At 24.4% G+C, this 16,680-nt stretch overlaps 2 protein-coding genes across 2 annotated transcripts; one reads left to right on the top strand and one right to left on the bottom strand.

Annotated features, from left to right (window-relative positions):
- The first annotated feature begins 1,957 nt into the window (after positions 1-1,957).
- LOC112595115 (interaptin-like) lies at positions 1,958-7,315 on the top strand. The gene is given in 11 exon segments (XM_025340208.1): positions 1,958-2,406; positions 2,469-2,574; positions 2,808-2,842; positions 2,953-3,316; positions 3,383-3,565; positions 4,512-4,907; positions 4,988-5,177; positions 5,280-5,593; positions 6,208-6,621; positions 6,692-6,829; positions 7,025-7,315. Coding segments are annotated over 11 exon segments (2,880 nt in total).
- A 976-nt stretch (positions 7,316-8,291) lies between these two features.
- Positions 8,292-15,365, bottom strand: LOC112595108. The gene is made up of 12 exons (XM_025340199.1): positions 14,831-15,365; positions 12,949-13,042; positions 12,672-12,814; positions 12,350-12,600; positions 12,070-12,281; positions 11,747-12,010; positions 11,349-11,686; positions 10,660-11,279; positions 10,337-10,602; positions 10,013-10,246; positions 9,690-9,921; positions 8,292-8,930 (listed from the first exon to the last, which is right to left on the bottom strand). Exons 1-12 carry the CDS (start codon positions 14,899-14,901, stop codon positions 8,548-8,550), a joined length of 3,108 nt encoding a protein of 1,035 aa, XP_025195984.1. The 5' UTR covers positions 14,902-15,365; the 3' UTR covers positions 8,292-8,547.
- Between the last annotated feature and the right edge of the window lie 1,315 nt (positions 15,366-16,680).

Here is a 16,680-nt window from a genome sequence, read left to right as displayed (position 1 = left end):
GTACTGGTAAAATTTACGTTAATTTGTTTTACACGCTTATTTTCATTTATCATAGATGAAATGGTCTCGTACTGTTAAGGTTTTTTTCACAAAATATGTATGAAATATGTTAGTTATGACTTATCTTATAAGCGCCAATTTAAAAAAATATATTATGGTTTAAAAAAAAAAAAATTTAAGTTAAATAAATTATTTAAGCGGATTTTTTGTTTTACTACATATATTATTTATTACACATTTATAAAACACTTAAACACAATTTACAGATCTAGCTAATAGCTTTGTATCGCCATTGATTTTTTCCTCATTAAGAAATATTTAAATTTATCAAAAGGTTGAAATTATCTCAAATAAAAATCATTAATAATTCCTTAAATATTCTAAAAATAAATAATATTATAAGTTACTACCAGATATTTAAAAAAAAGTATTTTACTGGTACTATACTATATTAGGTTGATCAAGGAGGTAAATAATTTGAACGTACAATGTTAACTATAAAGTAAATTATAAAATTTAAACTACTTACCAAAATTATGTTTAATACAATAACTACAGGTTATGGTTGTTTTATTACAACTTAAAATTCAAAGTACGTACATGTGATGATGGTAGTGCCATCGCACCTATTGAATGCTGAAGTCTGAGGTGAATAGACAATATTAATTTAATTTAAAACAGTAAAGTATTAATATTACAATCCATGGTAAATTATATCTATACCACTTGTTATAATCTTTAATCCATGATGCTATACTAATATTTATAATCGATGATTATAATTCAAGGACGTACTGAGACTATACTCGGCAATAGACCGTTTTACAGATCTAGAGTTCACAAAAAAAAAAATTGTGAAGTATTTATAACTAATCAACAAATAACAATTTATAACTATTTTATTTTCTGTAAACAATGACAATAATATATATATATATTATATACATATATTATAATTTATAATATATAAATGAATGATAGATTTTTGTATTATATTCAATATTTATCTATTGAAAAATATAAAGTAGACTATGAAAATATGAATTTTACTGTATCTATTTGACGAAAGATTCATGAAAATCGGTCAAAAACTGTGAAATTACAGAAGAGTGATCCGTTTTAGGCTTTTGATTTCATATATTAAGTATTAATTTATTAATTATATTCTAAAGATTATCCTGCACGGCGTTACACGTGAAAAATTAAATAATGCCAGTAGATTTACCCTTTCTTAAACTTCATTAAATAATTAAATGTTCACTATACATATTTTTAACATACTTATTTGGGTTACTTTGATCAAGTATAAAATACAAGTACAAAATTATATATGATTATATTATTAAAATATTTTTTTTTTTACTATAACCAATAGAAACCCCTAATAAAAAAAATAAATAAATAAATGATGAAATATTTTTCATAAGCCAACAAATCCTATGTGAATCCTTTTTAAAATACAAAATTAAAAAAATTAACTTCCAAGTACATATCTCCAGATTACCAATGTACCAAATTCCAGATCAATGATGAACACGATAGACTCGTCCGTAGATCCTTACAAACACACACACTAACATTGTTTTTTTATTAATATTATAATAATTATTATAATACCGGAATAATAGAACCATTACTATTATATAACTTAATTGCCTATCTAGAACGCCGTGTAACCATGATCTTGTAATATAAAAGACTATCAATTTGTATTACCAGTATTAAATTACTATTAGTATTTCAATGGATACTATTATAGTATTATGTGTTAATAAGAAAAAAATAAATCGAAAATAATTGACGTATAGATACAATTAATATATTTTACGCTATAATTATTCACTAAGCAACAGAAAAGCATTGTTAATTTTTATTATTCTATTTATTTCTTGTCTCAGGTAATCTTATACCTATTGATAAATTTAATATAAAAGTTATACAACTTTAATTTACTAAAATGTCTTACCATAAAACAAATGATCATCACATATCCAAAACAATTATCAATGAAAGATGGAAAAATAAACTTCAAAATCCTTTATCAGATCAAATAAAAGACTTATGTTTGGAAGACAAAATGATACAGGACAAAACCCGTAGAACATTGACCTTAACTAATCTCGAAAAAGAAAAAACAAGATGTTTATTAAGACAGTTAAAAGAAGATTTAAAACAAGTTTTAGCCAGCAACAAGTTACTACCAGAACCATTGCAGTTTTCTGACGACTATTTTCAAATCGATGAACGAATAAATAATTCAATTATTGAAGAAGAGCAATCTAAAATGAATAAATTACATTTAAAACTAGCGTTCGATTATGAAAAGAGTTTATTAGCTCTTAAAAATGTCAAAAATTATTTCGTCGATAACGTTTTAACCAATAAGTTTAAAGTTACAGCAATTTTGTATGGATGTTTTTTATATATTATTATTGTTTATACCTATATTTTAAACATAATACTTACAGGACAGATGCAGGAGTTCAAACGATATACCACAAAACGGAAAATAATAATATATTTATTAGTTTAGTAAATGAATTTTTATCCAAGAAACATCCAAAACGACGGTAAGTAATTAATTTCAGTTATGATATCACAAAAAAAAAACTTAATATTATATTTTTTGCTACTATTTCTTTTCTATTTAATCTCACGAAGGATTTTGAATTGTAATACATTTTCATCGGTTGTACACCTTATATTGTTAATTGGTTTAGATAAGTAAATAATAGTTTCTTAATATTTAAACACGATATAATAAAATACTAACTAATAAATCTATACATTACACTACAACAGCTAAGCCTATAGAGAAAATAATAGCCGTAAACTTTTTAAGGTCTTTACAGTTTTAATTTTATAGTGGTAACAAAAATAAATTTAAATTATTTTAGATTAAATATCTAAACTTTATTTAAATTAATAATTTTTATTATTGTAATTATGTAGAAGACGTGAAATGACAGTTTTAAGCAAAACAATTACCCATAGCATGCAGGCGGTTTCTGAATCAGAATTATTTCTTCAAAATGTACGTAAACTATATTCGTCTTTACCAAAAAAGATTCAGTTTACCATAGATAAGTTTTCAGCAAGAAAAGATTTTGAAAATCGAATAATTCTTAATATTCATAACATGAATAAAAATAAGCCAGATAATAAAAATAATATCGAAGAAGAAGCATTACTAAAAAATACTCTAGATTCAATTGGTTATTTAAACTTAAAATCTGAATCGAATTATAAAATCAATGAAAATAAAATAATTTTAATGGAAGATACATTTGAACAATATATGGAAGTTAAAGAAAAGGTTCATTTTCCATTATTTAAAATAGTTGAAAATAGATTTTTATAATTTATGTAGGTACTATAATAGATACACAATTTAAAAACAACTTTTAATGAAAAAGTGTTTGAACTCAAAACACAAAAAATAAAATTAATACAAGAATACATTCAATTCAAATTTGATATTAATAATATACAAAAGGAATTAAATGATCCAGAAATAATAACTCCATCAGATTTCCCTGAAGTCCTAATACACGAATCTATTGATGTAAGAAATATACTGTATAACACTATAGTAAAGTAATATTAAATGCACTTTATTGTAACTATACAATTTACTACATCACAGAGTTTGAATAGTAGGTACATTATTACAATCAATCATAATTTTTTTAGCTATAATTGCGAATAGGTTATAATGTAAAAATTCTATGGTTACCATCTACATCAAAAATCAACATTTATTTTTGTTTTTCATACAATTATCATTTATCGATATAAAAATCTCAAAAAATAACTTAAAAAACTCAAAAATACACTTTAAAAATGAATTTAAATTTATTCATTATAGCTTAAAAATTAGAAAAAAAAATTTAAAAATGATATTATAGAAGTGTATTTTTTTATTTGTTTTTTTTTTTTTTTATTAATTAGTACGTTATTACTTGATCTTCTGTTTTTTCTTAATCATTAGTGAAAAGGCCAATCTATGGTAAAATATTTGTTATCGACGATAATTTGACGTGTTATATAATTTGTTACTTGTAGACGTTGGCAGTTTGTCGAAAGTTTCTTGTAAATCACAACGATTTTCGTTCATTTTATGAACAAATTGTGAAAATTTTTTTTAAAACCAAGAAAATACACTAAAATCATCAAAAAATGTCCTATAATACATTTAAGGTTGATTTAGTCAAAAAATACAAAAAGATACAAAAAAAAAAAAATTACTTTAGAATAATCAATATCACCCAAAACACATTTTATACTTACGACCAACGTTTCGAAACACTAGAAAAAAGATGACTTTGCATCAAAATCTTAACCCTACTTATAATTATTATAGTAGTATGATGAAAGAAGTCAAAATAATTGACTACTATTACTACTACTACAGTGATAGTATAATTTAGTTTTTTTTATGCATATATACCCATATACAAGAAATACGTATAATTACCTAATTACTTATTTTTATTATAATTTAATTTCAGCCGAGCTTAATTAATTCGTTTGAACCAATTGATTATTTGGATCCTATAGATTTATTTTTTAAACCTGAAAAAAGCCCTTTGTATAAAAATGCATATTTTTATGAAGAGTCTACTCGTCGAGAAATCATCATGCAAAAAATGATAATTGAAAAATTAAAATACAGACATATGCATTTGCATGAAACCATGTTAAGAAAAATTGATATGTTTGATGAACATCTATTTAAATTGATTAAACTGCGAATCGAAATGAAACTTGAAATTAAATTTCTTGAACTATGGGCTACGACTTTAGAAGAAGAAATGTTAGTGTTATACGATTTTGATTTACTCGAAGATGAACTTCTGTACAATGTTCATGTTAAAACAGAATTACAAAATGATAAAGCTCAACAAGTAATATGTCTCAACAAACAGGCAACAGCTACCCATAAATAAAGTATTTATTAAATAACAATTTTAATACCTACTAATAGATACAAAGAATTCAAGATGACATCAATTATTATAACGACATTAATATAAAAAAAACAAATATGCTAATAGACAACCAAAATACTTTTGAAATGTGTATGAAAATGGAAAATAAAGGTTTTGCGAAACATTTTAAAAAACTTTTTGATAAGAAATTGAAAATACCCAAAAATAAATCTGATTATGCCGATGGTAACGTAATGCATTTCATAATTTATCATTTATGTTTCTTAGTTGCATTGCCCGCGTAGCCAGATTAGCTATCATTATTTTATGCATACATTCGTATTGTAGATGCCCTTTCATCGTCATCATCCGACGGAAGTGACGAATCTGATCAAGAATTTAATAACGAAAGTGGTGAATCATTAATGGCAATGAATCGAGTACCAGCGTTTGATGAAAAAGGATTACCATTAGGGTGTGATCCTAAATTACTTGATATAACATTAGAGTTGAGGTCAAAAAAATATGAAATCGAACAAATCATAGAGGTTAACAAAAAAAAATTGGACATTGCTAACGCACAGCTAGTTTTAACTTTCGACGAACTTGATGTCATAGAAATTGAGATAAAAGAAATTCAAAATGAGCTAGAAGAATGTCGGGTTAAAATTTTACTTAAATAATTATTAGTAACTTTAGATCTATGTGTCTATCTATTAGTCTATATAACTCATTAATCGTACCTACTCATATTTCCTAAAAGAATAAATACCTATGACCTTCCCAGTAAAATAGTTGACGTAACTACCTATTTATATTTAAGTGCAAAGAAAACCAGTATAGTTTCAACAATTAAAGAAAATCCAAAATAATTATCTATTGGACATTTATGTTATAATATTATAATTGTACATAATTTTTTTGGTATGATCAAATTTTTAATATTTTAATACATTACCTCAGCAATTGTATCACATCATAGAAATTAGAAATGTAATTTACTATTATTATCAAGTAAAACAATATTTTAAATACATACCTCCTTCAATATCAAATATATAAAATGATACAGTAATTCTCATGTATAGATGGTAATCAATTCTCACCAGTTTGATTAGTAATAATTATTAATGTCCACCAACCTTTCAATTTTCAAGGGTCTGATTTTTACCCTGTAGATATAAGAGTTATGTTAAATGATTTTTAAAAATATAATTTTAATTTTTTATTTATAATGGTTTGCTTATTGATTTTTACGATTGTTTGAATTTTACAGATAAAAAAGCAATTAAAACTAAATGATATTTATACCACAATTGTATTAAATAAATCTCAAATCTCCAAAGCTAAATCATTGAAAAATAGTATCTTATTATATGGAAATGTTTTACAAGATTTATCAAATCGATCATTGGAGTTAAAAAAAGAGGAAAAAGAAATAATTAGTACTTTAAAAAAAGAAAAGTTATGTGCAAAAAAGGATCGCATTGAAATAGCTAAAATGGAGAATATTTTAAAAAATATTAAAATAGCTATTAAAGATGAAATGGTTAAGAAATTTAAAACTGAAATGGATTGGAAATTTTTAGACCAAATGGATATGACTATAATCAATCACATGATAATTAAATCTAAAACTGACGCCAAAGATACAAAGAAACGTTTTATTCAAGAATTGAGAATATTAGAAGTATTGTACTAAATTTAAGAATATTCATTTCAGATATATAGATACTGTGTTAAAAATGTTTTTATTTCAGGATAAAATTTGCTCACAACAAAATATAGTGACTGACTTATTAAGATCAAATAATCAGAAAAATAAATTGTTAAAAAATGTTCTTGGAAACATTATTAAAATACGACAGTATTTGGATACAGACCAAAAACAAATTATGGTATATACATATATTATTTTTAATAGATATATCAATTCAAACTCTCATAGGTATTTTAGTACATAGATTTTCAATTAATTCAACTATAAATTCCATTGTACTTCAATAAACAAAACATAATTTGGGAACCTAAAGTTAATAATATAATAATATCAAAAACCTGTTTCATAAAAAATATTAATTTCTAATTAACAGAAAAAATATCAAGATTTATCTATTGAATCTTCATTTAGTAATGAAATAACTACCATAAACTGTAAATATGATAAATTATTAAAGAAGAAACAAGAAATTTGTGAAAAAATTAACATTTTTAAATGCAATAATGGTAAAATGTCTCTTCCTATAATACAAAAATCAAATCCAAAAGCGATGAAAAGTTTGACAATTAATGATAAGTCATTAGCTACACGTATGACTCGGCAAAAGCAAAGTGAAGAACTTGATTTAGATACTATACTGAAAAGCTTTTTAATAATTAATTAATGATGGATAATAAAACACTCCTTGTTACTTATTTTGTTTAATAACTAATGTATACAGAATAGTACAACTAACAAACATAAGTATTTATATTAAGTTGAGTGACCAAGTAACCAGTCATTACTTAAATAATATATAAAAAAAAATTAATATAATATGGTCTTAACTAGTGAACTTTATCATATGGTTATAGTTTAATTTAAACTCAATTAAACCGTATTAATCAGTTTTTTGTTCATTAATATAGGTAATTGGTGTACTCTAAATACATAACTGATAATAAAAAAAATGAAAATATGCACATTTTTTTTTTTTTTTAATGCTGATTGTTCAGTATTAACCTACTAAATATTGATAAGTGAAATTGTTATGAACTTAAATTGTAAAATATTGGCAAATAATAAAAAAAAAAAAATACGATATAGTTGTTTATAATAATAATAATATAATTCATATTAAATTTCATATATCTGAAAATATATGAAAAAAATGTATAGAAACCATTTCAAATTCATTGTTTATTTATTGGTAAAAATTTTTGTGTCAAAACTCAATTGATATAAAACAGTATTTCACATTTAAATTATGCAAAACTATAAATCTATACTTAGTGATTATTAATTCAAATCTAGCATAAAAAAACATTTGTGCTTAATTATTTTCATGTTTCAAGATAATTTATGAAATTTAAATATACAAATTAATTTTGTTTAGAATATGTTAACTAAAATAACTATATTAACTGAAGTTAATAAGTAAATAATGATATTCTTAATATACTTATTTCTCTTTAAAATATTTAAAAGTACTTTACTATTAAAATTGTTCATGTATATCTTCAAAAATATAAAGTAATTGTAATTTATGTAAATGTAATACATTTTAACATTTTAATATAGTGTATAAAAATAGTTCAGATACAATAATGTTAATTATGCTTAAATATGAGTTACATTACCTAATCTTTGTGCTTTAACTGTACAAAACCTTATATTTATAATAAAATATATAGATAAAATTGACTACACTAGTAATAGTCAATCATCAACAAAAATTAAATTGTAATAAACCACATAAATACATAAATTGTAGTATAAACAAATTAAATAATATTTTAATATGTTAACATATATTGATAAATAGATAACATCAGTTCCACAATACCACAGGACAAAACATATAAATAGTTAACAAATATAATCAACAAAATTTTAATTACATGCTAATCTAAGAGTCTAAAATATTTTTTTCAAAAAAGTTTTAATACTTTTTGACTTTGTTTCAGTTGTATTTTTGTTTGTATTGGAATCAAGGACACTTAGGGTATGTTGCAATGGTCCAGACATTCGTTTATTTCTAACTGACAGTGCAGTTTTTATGAAATCATGTGTCGAGCCATTGCAGGTAGTAAGATCAGACGAGGAAGCTCTTCGATTTGATTGAGAGAAATTAGAGGTTAATTTTAGTTTTATATTACTATCGACACCACCCGCTTCTAGATTAATTGCATTTGACTTTGATTTCAAAATAAGCTCTTTTCTCTTTTTTCTACGTTTTTTTTCGTTTTTTGTATTTTCTCCATTGTTGTTTCGAATTAATAAATCTTGATGGGTGGTTCCTATTGACAATATAACAATTGTATTAGTTAGTTAATACTTATTTTGTCACAATAAAATGTATATAGTCTTTATGTAAAAACAAAAATACTAAAATATTCATTTAAAAATAATTGATGATAAAGAAAATAATATTCTACTATGCTGTATTAGGATGTTTTCTCATTTTAAACGTAACAGTAAATTCTTACATTAAATTTTACATATTTTACAATTTTTGAAACTGCTAATTATTTTTAAATTATATAATAATACATTGTATAAAAATTTTAATACATTTTTTTAGAAATATTTCACATTTAATGATCTATTTCTTACTTAAAATTCTAACCATTTTACAGTTTATTTCTTAAAAAAAATTTGGTTTTGTTTATCTTAAAAAATGTTTTATAGTTACCAACTGTATTGTTTATAGTTTGGGTTTACTGTTAAAATAAATATTTATAATTAATAACAATATGCTCATATTATATTTAAAATACTAAAAGTTTTCTTTGAAAATTTAAATATTAAAATAAGTCTTTTTATAAAAGCAGTTAATATTATTTTTAGACCTTGGTTATTATTTGAAACTTAAATTGTAATCATATAATTATAACGAGTGAAGTATTTTATTCACAAAATAATATACTCCATATATATAAAATAAATATATTTTATAATCATACTAAGCTCATTTTAAACGATTTTTTTTTTTTTTTTTTGTTAAGGTATTATTATTCATTATAATAATTAAGTAACAACAGTAAATGTGTTTTTACCAGATGAAAATAATGCTTCTTCACTAGGACGTCGATGCTTCTCTTTAATATTTGATAAAATATCATTGGTAGACTGCCTACGTGCACCTGATCCTGTATTAGAATTTTTCCATTCTAATTCTTGATTTTTCTTTCCTATAATACCCGTCATTCTAAGAAGTATATATGTTAAAATTAATAAACAAATTATTCCAATTTTAAGAGGATTGCTTTCAGGAACGATAACTGAAAACTGTAAGCACAAAAATACATTTTAACATAAGAATTGGTCTAAATAATGTACATGAACAAATATTAAATAGTTTATAAATAAAATTAATCACCAAGTTCAAATTTTCTGTTTCAGTTTTTAGACAGTGGAGTGAATTTTGAAGAGAAGCCACTTGATCACTAAGAAATTTTATTTCTCCATACATTTTTAAATCTTGTTCCCTTTTGATTCTATTTTCTTCAGTTAACTCCAAAATAGTACGTTGCATATCATCAACTTGTTTCTTATAACGAGTACTAAGCTCTTGCAAATATTCACCACTGAGAGACATATTAAGTTCTAAATCCTATAAAAAATTAAGAGCAAATTAATAAATTGTGTTTCATTATAAATTATAAATTATAAATGCCTATTGAAGTTATTATATATTACATACTTTAATACGATTCGCTAAGCGAATGAATAAAGATTGCTTGGTATTTTGTGATTGAACTGAAGGTTGTACAGTATGATGTACCAATGACTCTGCTGTTGTAGGGTTACATTTGTCATGATCATGTTCTTCGACCTCAAAATCTTTGAAAAAACTATCAAACGTATCTGAGGGTGGTTCAACTAACACTCCTTCATTTGTAACGTTTGTTTCAATATTATTCTGAGATTCAGAATCTATCGGTTTTTCTACAATATAACTAGTTTCAACTGAAAAATTATTTAATGATTAGATAAGCATAATATAAAGAACAGATAATAACATACATTGAGTAGAACTTGGAATAGGAACTTCATTTGTTGAATTCAACTCGGTATGTAATGATGAAGATAATGTTGTATTTTCATTAATGACTGTCGCAGATTCTTTAACATAATATTTGTTTGATGATCCAGAATCTCCGTCTGAACTTGAAAATACTTTTGTTGGTAATATCTGAGAAATTATAGGTTCAATATAACTAGTTACTGTCGATTTATGATCATTAATTGTGTCAGAATTAGAGGTGTCATTTTTTAATTGCTGAGGTTTTGTAAAACTATTGTTAGTAGTTGACTCATTTTTATCTGGAATCGATGTTTGCAAATTGATAATCAAGTTTTCACTAATGTAAACACGTTTAGCCTTATTCAATACAATTTTTTTGTGCACAATTGCCAAAGTATTACATAATGCAGCTATTTTCACACGTGAAAAAATCGATAGGATAAATTTTTTTCTTTGATCACTAATCAAAGGGATTTTTCGTTGAGATTTTTTTTTTATAGTTAAAAAATCTAATCCAAATTCTACACACGCATCACTATTCATTATTGTATTGTGGATGTACCGATTTTGATACATCTCGGTTAAATGATCTGCTTCGCAGCTAATAGTGTCAAACATTCTACAAAAAATTATATTAAAATATATTATTTTTAATTCTCATGAGTAATATTAAAAATATAAAACTAACTTCTTATAAAACGTGTCATTACAACTGTGACAGACCATGATGTATCCAGGAGTAATACATTTTGAAAATTGGACTTCTTCTGTTATATTATCAATGCTATCATTTGATGTATAATTAGACAAATTATTAGTATTTTTTTGCCTAATATCTAACACATCTGCAGCTATTTTAACAATTGACATCACTGCAACACGAGCACTGTCGAGCAATGTATTTTTACTGTCCATTGACTTATTTTGGTTATTTTGAATTTCCTCATTTAATGCATCCAAATCATCAGCATCTTCGTTTTCTGCTATGTTAATTTCTAATCCATTTTCATCTGATCTTTCTAACACCTAAAATAAAAATACATAGATATTATTCATTATATTTTTATGAATATCTATTTATCATACTTCTATTTCTGATAATCCATAAGCATTAAATACTGATATTGGACAATAATGTTCTTTTCCATAGTGTGAATGTATCTCAACTTTAATATATTTGTTAAATTCATTTTCATCTGTTGTATTCAAAATAAAACCTTGCAATACTCGCACATCTTCTGCCACTAAATTAGCAATTGGCGACCATACACGTGCATTCAGTCGAGAAGCAACATACACTGAAAACTCTTTTGGTGTAGATGAGAACAATTCAAAATTTGCCAATTCAATCTAAAAAATTTAATTAAAATATAATTTATAACATACATAGACACATGATTTTTACTTACTTTTTTCACTTGAATTGCTTCACACAATTCAACAACAAACCAAGTAGTACTCTTACATAAATTTAATAAATATTCATCAGAATGTTTTGTCAATAATAAGTGTGGATATTTTGCTTCAGGATTTGTAGATACTACTTTAGCACCACATTCGGGTGATGCGTAATTTTTTTTCAATATTTTTTTATTGTGGTTATACTTGGTTTCGTTTGTAGCTAAAATAATTAATAATAGAAATTAAATTGAATACATGTGCCATTATAATTATTTATTTTGATCATACCAGGTTGTTTTTCAGCTTCTTCTAATTGTTTTTTAGTCCACTCTCTAAAAGATGGAATATCTTCATTTATTGTAGCATTGCGAACAGATACACTTACACCAACAGACTGCAATTTACTTTCTTTTAATTCATCATCTATCATATGAGTTTTAATAGAAATAAATTCTTCGGCTAAATTGTCTTTTGTTATAAATTCTGAGCTTGAGTCAAAGTTATCTGTCATTAGATTTTCTTCTATTTCTGATACTATTCTATATTTTAAAAAAAATATTTATAAATATCAACAAATTAAAAAACATAAAAACTTTAAAATTATAATCACCTTTTATCAGTGTCAAGATTTGGTTGTATTTCAGGAAAAATAATTTCTTTATTACATGTATCCAAAAGATTTAAAATACTTTTCCACCTATGTTTATAATTGAAGACATTCGTCTTTTTTTGAGACACAATTTTATTCGTGTCCTAAAAAAAATATATATACATTTTATTTTAGTTTGATAAATATGAGTTTGGTTCAATTTTCTTCTCAGATTAATTAAGTAATAAGTTAAAATGCAAACTACTAATAATTTAACTAAATATATATGAAGTCTTACTTTGTGCATAAAGATGGCTGAAGTATTATTATCATAGTCTAATGTGTTATAATCACTTACAGAGATGTTTTCATTTTCTGCAAATATGGTTGGCCTAAAATATTTAAATTATTAACAAGATGTTTTATTCAAAAAATTATAACAAATTTTAGTTTAATAATTAATCAACTTTTCATCCAATCCCTAACCTATTATTTGTGTGCACGATAAAAGTAGGTAACTAAGAATATCAGAAAAATATTATTTCAATCATATTTTCTATAAATCAAATAAAAATACCAATACATTACTAATGAAATATGATATTAGCTACGAACGTTTTACTCATGAATATGCCCCCCCCCCCCCACCACCAAATTTCTAATAAAAAGATATTATTTAAATTCTGACGATGTAAATTTTTTGTAACAACGGTAATTTATACACAACATAACAATTAGCATTTACAACAATATAATCAAGTTATATTTTAATAAACTATGTCGATTTTAAAAAAAACAATTGAAATTTTCAGGTTCTTCTATTTAATTTGAATTTAGTTATTTTCTTATCTCTGTGACTGATGAAACTATTGCATAACCATGCATTATTTTATCATGGTGTTTTTGTGTTATATTGTATATGTTTTTTACATTAATTAATACATTTATATTTCTAATTAAGCTCACAAGTAATACGCAAACTTGTTTATATAATTTATAATTATAACTTATTAGTTATTGTTATACATTTTAAATGATTTAACTATACAATTAAATTATAGACAAATAATCAAACATAATAATGTATACAATGTTCTTTTTTCACAATAATTTTGTGATAGTGTTGTATTAAAATAACAGAAATTATGTAATAATAGATATAATAAATAGAAATAAATGTTGTTCTTTTAAAATTATATTTTATGAAAGTTTTTTTTTTTTTAATATTACGTTTTATTTAATTATGTAATGCGAATTATATTATAGCTGCACTATAGTAGTACTAAATAGATTACCTGTAATCTATATCAGTAGCATAAATAAGAGGAATTAGAAGGCACACTCAAGCAGGTTTACTTAGCAGGCCTAAAGTTAAACAATATTTTTCTTTTAATAATAATTTATAATAAACTATTAAACTATTATTTTTTAATAATAAAACATGTAAAATATTTATTAAATGAATGTACTCTTCCTTAGGTTTCCTTATAAAATGCCTGAATGAAGGGACTCCAGGAGCCAAATTTTAAAGTTATGCCACTGCCCAGTATATTATACACCAGTTATTGATCATGTTCATATACATTTTATGAGTGTAATGAAGTCTCATTCTAGAACAATTCTATGATAAATAACTTTTATTTTTGGATGATGTCAGTATATTATGTTTTCTGACTTAATACAAGTATCATTCATTATTATTTTCACATCAAAATAGAACATAATGTAATTTTCAAATGATTATATGATTTCAAAACCAGCAATAAAAAAGTATAAAACAAAATATAATAAATGTTTAAAAGCTCCTGTCGAGTATATAAGTTATCATAATACTACTAATTGTAATAAATAATAATAAAAATACTTAATTTAATTTAAACTAAACTTTACTCTTATTTTTTTATTAATGCTTCATAGTCCAACAAGATTGTGTTATTATTTAAATTTTACAAAAAGTTAACCATATGGTGTAATTAATTTATAACATTACATAATCTTTTTCAAGAAAAATTCGATAACACTTGGTGAATGCGATATACATACAAAAATTTTCTAGATCAACTACCTACACTTATTATAATCATAGTATAAAATCAAACTCTCGTGAAATAAGCACAAACAAAAAAATGTATTACAACGTGACACAACAATATAATTTAATAATATTTATTTATACTCACATTAAAACATTAATGATGATTAACAGACACGCATGGTGCCTAATACTTAAGCCAACGCTCTTGATGCGCATAATATTGCGTGCAAAAAGTCGAAAACTTGCTGCAAATAAAAACGAGGGGCAATTTTTAGCTGAATTCTCTGCGCCGACGACGGCCGAAGTCCCGATTTTTCGATGTGGTCAGCTGGTGAGGTTGTACAAAAGAATTCAGGAACCGCATAGCAGTCGACACTGAACGGATTACGAAAACAAACAACTTTACTCAAAAAGGAACATAGACAACACTATACTATTACCACCGCAAAAGGATGAAGAATAAATTAAAAAACAAAACGCAAGTCGTGTTCGAAAACCGAAGTCTCGTGTCCTTATCTTCATACTATGCCTCGGAATACGTTTCAGGTGATAAGAAACTAATATCGGCCAAGTGTCGTCCGGCTAGATACCAGTATACCACAGATTCTAAGCTATACGTGCAGTATAGACGCATAGTACCCGTGTAATGAGAGTCGGGCGATACTAACTGCCCATAAATATGTAGGTGATTAAAACATAATCGCAAAGCTATTAAATTATCTTTAATTTATTATTATAATTTTAATGTGTACACAATGCTGATTATCGAATGCCTATAAAACCAGAACCGATAATCGTTTTTAATAACAATTTAGAGGCCAAATGTACATACAAACGTTTAAGACGTTTCAAAAGAAAAATTTACGAATTGAGATAAATATTTCGTGGTACCGATTACCGACACAATGTATCGGTTCGAATTCGAGCGGTCAAGAAAAATTACCGTGGCGTACTGACACGAGCAAATGCGACAAACCAGCGAAACGTAACTAGGCCACATAATAATAAATGGGTAACTGTGGGACACCGTGGCTGCAGTAAGTTATCGACCCATATCCGACCGTTGATACAATTCTATATTCTTTAATCTTTACATATTATAAAACTTAAGATAGTACTATGATTAAATATAATTGTAATTACCTATATTTGTAACTTGAATCATATTTTGTACTTAAGTGACCACGTAAAGTAACTATTTCTTCGTACGTAGTACACTATATGTATAGTATAGCATTTTTTCTCATTGAAAATCTAGACAATTTAAATTTTTTCCATATATTTATGTCTATTTAAACATCTATATAATATGGTTCGTAATTATTTTTTTATAATCTCACAACAGTCATAAGTAAGTGTCTATTTATGAGAAAATGCTTTGCTAGTGTCTATTATTTAATAATGGGCAATGTTTATGCTATATATGTATATATTGTCTGACTATGATATTACTTCATGAGTAATGTATATTTATTATTTATTAATATTTTATTTGGCATTTATTTTTTTAATCAATACGATTTTCGAATAATTGTTTGAAAAAAAACAATTTTATTTATATTTGTGTTCATATTTGATTAGTAGGTATATAATAATTATATATACATGAATAAAGTCAAAATTTTAATATTGCACTAATAACTGACACCATTAAATACTCAAGCCAATTATTCCAAAACACTTATTCTTGAAATCGTACATTGGTACAATCTCCATCATACCCAATAATAATATATATATTATCTACTCAATGGTATTATATACTATTATACTATAATATGATTAATATGTATACTGTAAGTTGTTCCAAATAAAATGTTTTATTTAACGGTAATATTAATATGGACATTTTTTAGTAGCGCAACTAGCAAGCATGATGTTCTAAACACATAAATATATTTATTTTTTTTAATACTTTTTTTTGTTATCATGTAAAAATACGTAATTTTATTAAGTTTAAGAACCCAAATACTTCCCTAAATACATCATTACAAA

This window comes from Melanaphis sacchari, unplaced genomic scaffold (genome assembly GCF_002803265.2).
Source record: "Melanaphis sacchari strain LSU unplaced genomic scaffold, SCAv2.0 Contig257_pilon_pilon, whole genome shotgun sequence".
NCBI lineage: Eukaryota > Metazoa > Arthropoda > Insecta > Hemiptera > Aphididae > Melanaphis > Melanaphis sacchari.
The sequence above is the reverse complement of the archived record's forward strand: the minus strand, read 5'-3'. Positions and strand labels throughout refer to the sequence as shown.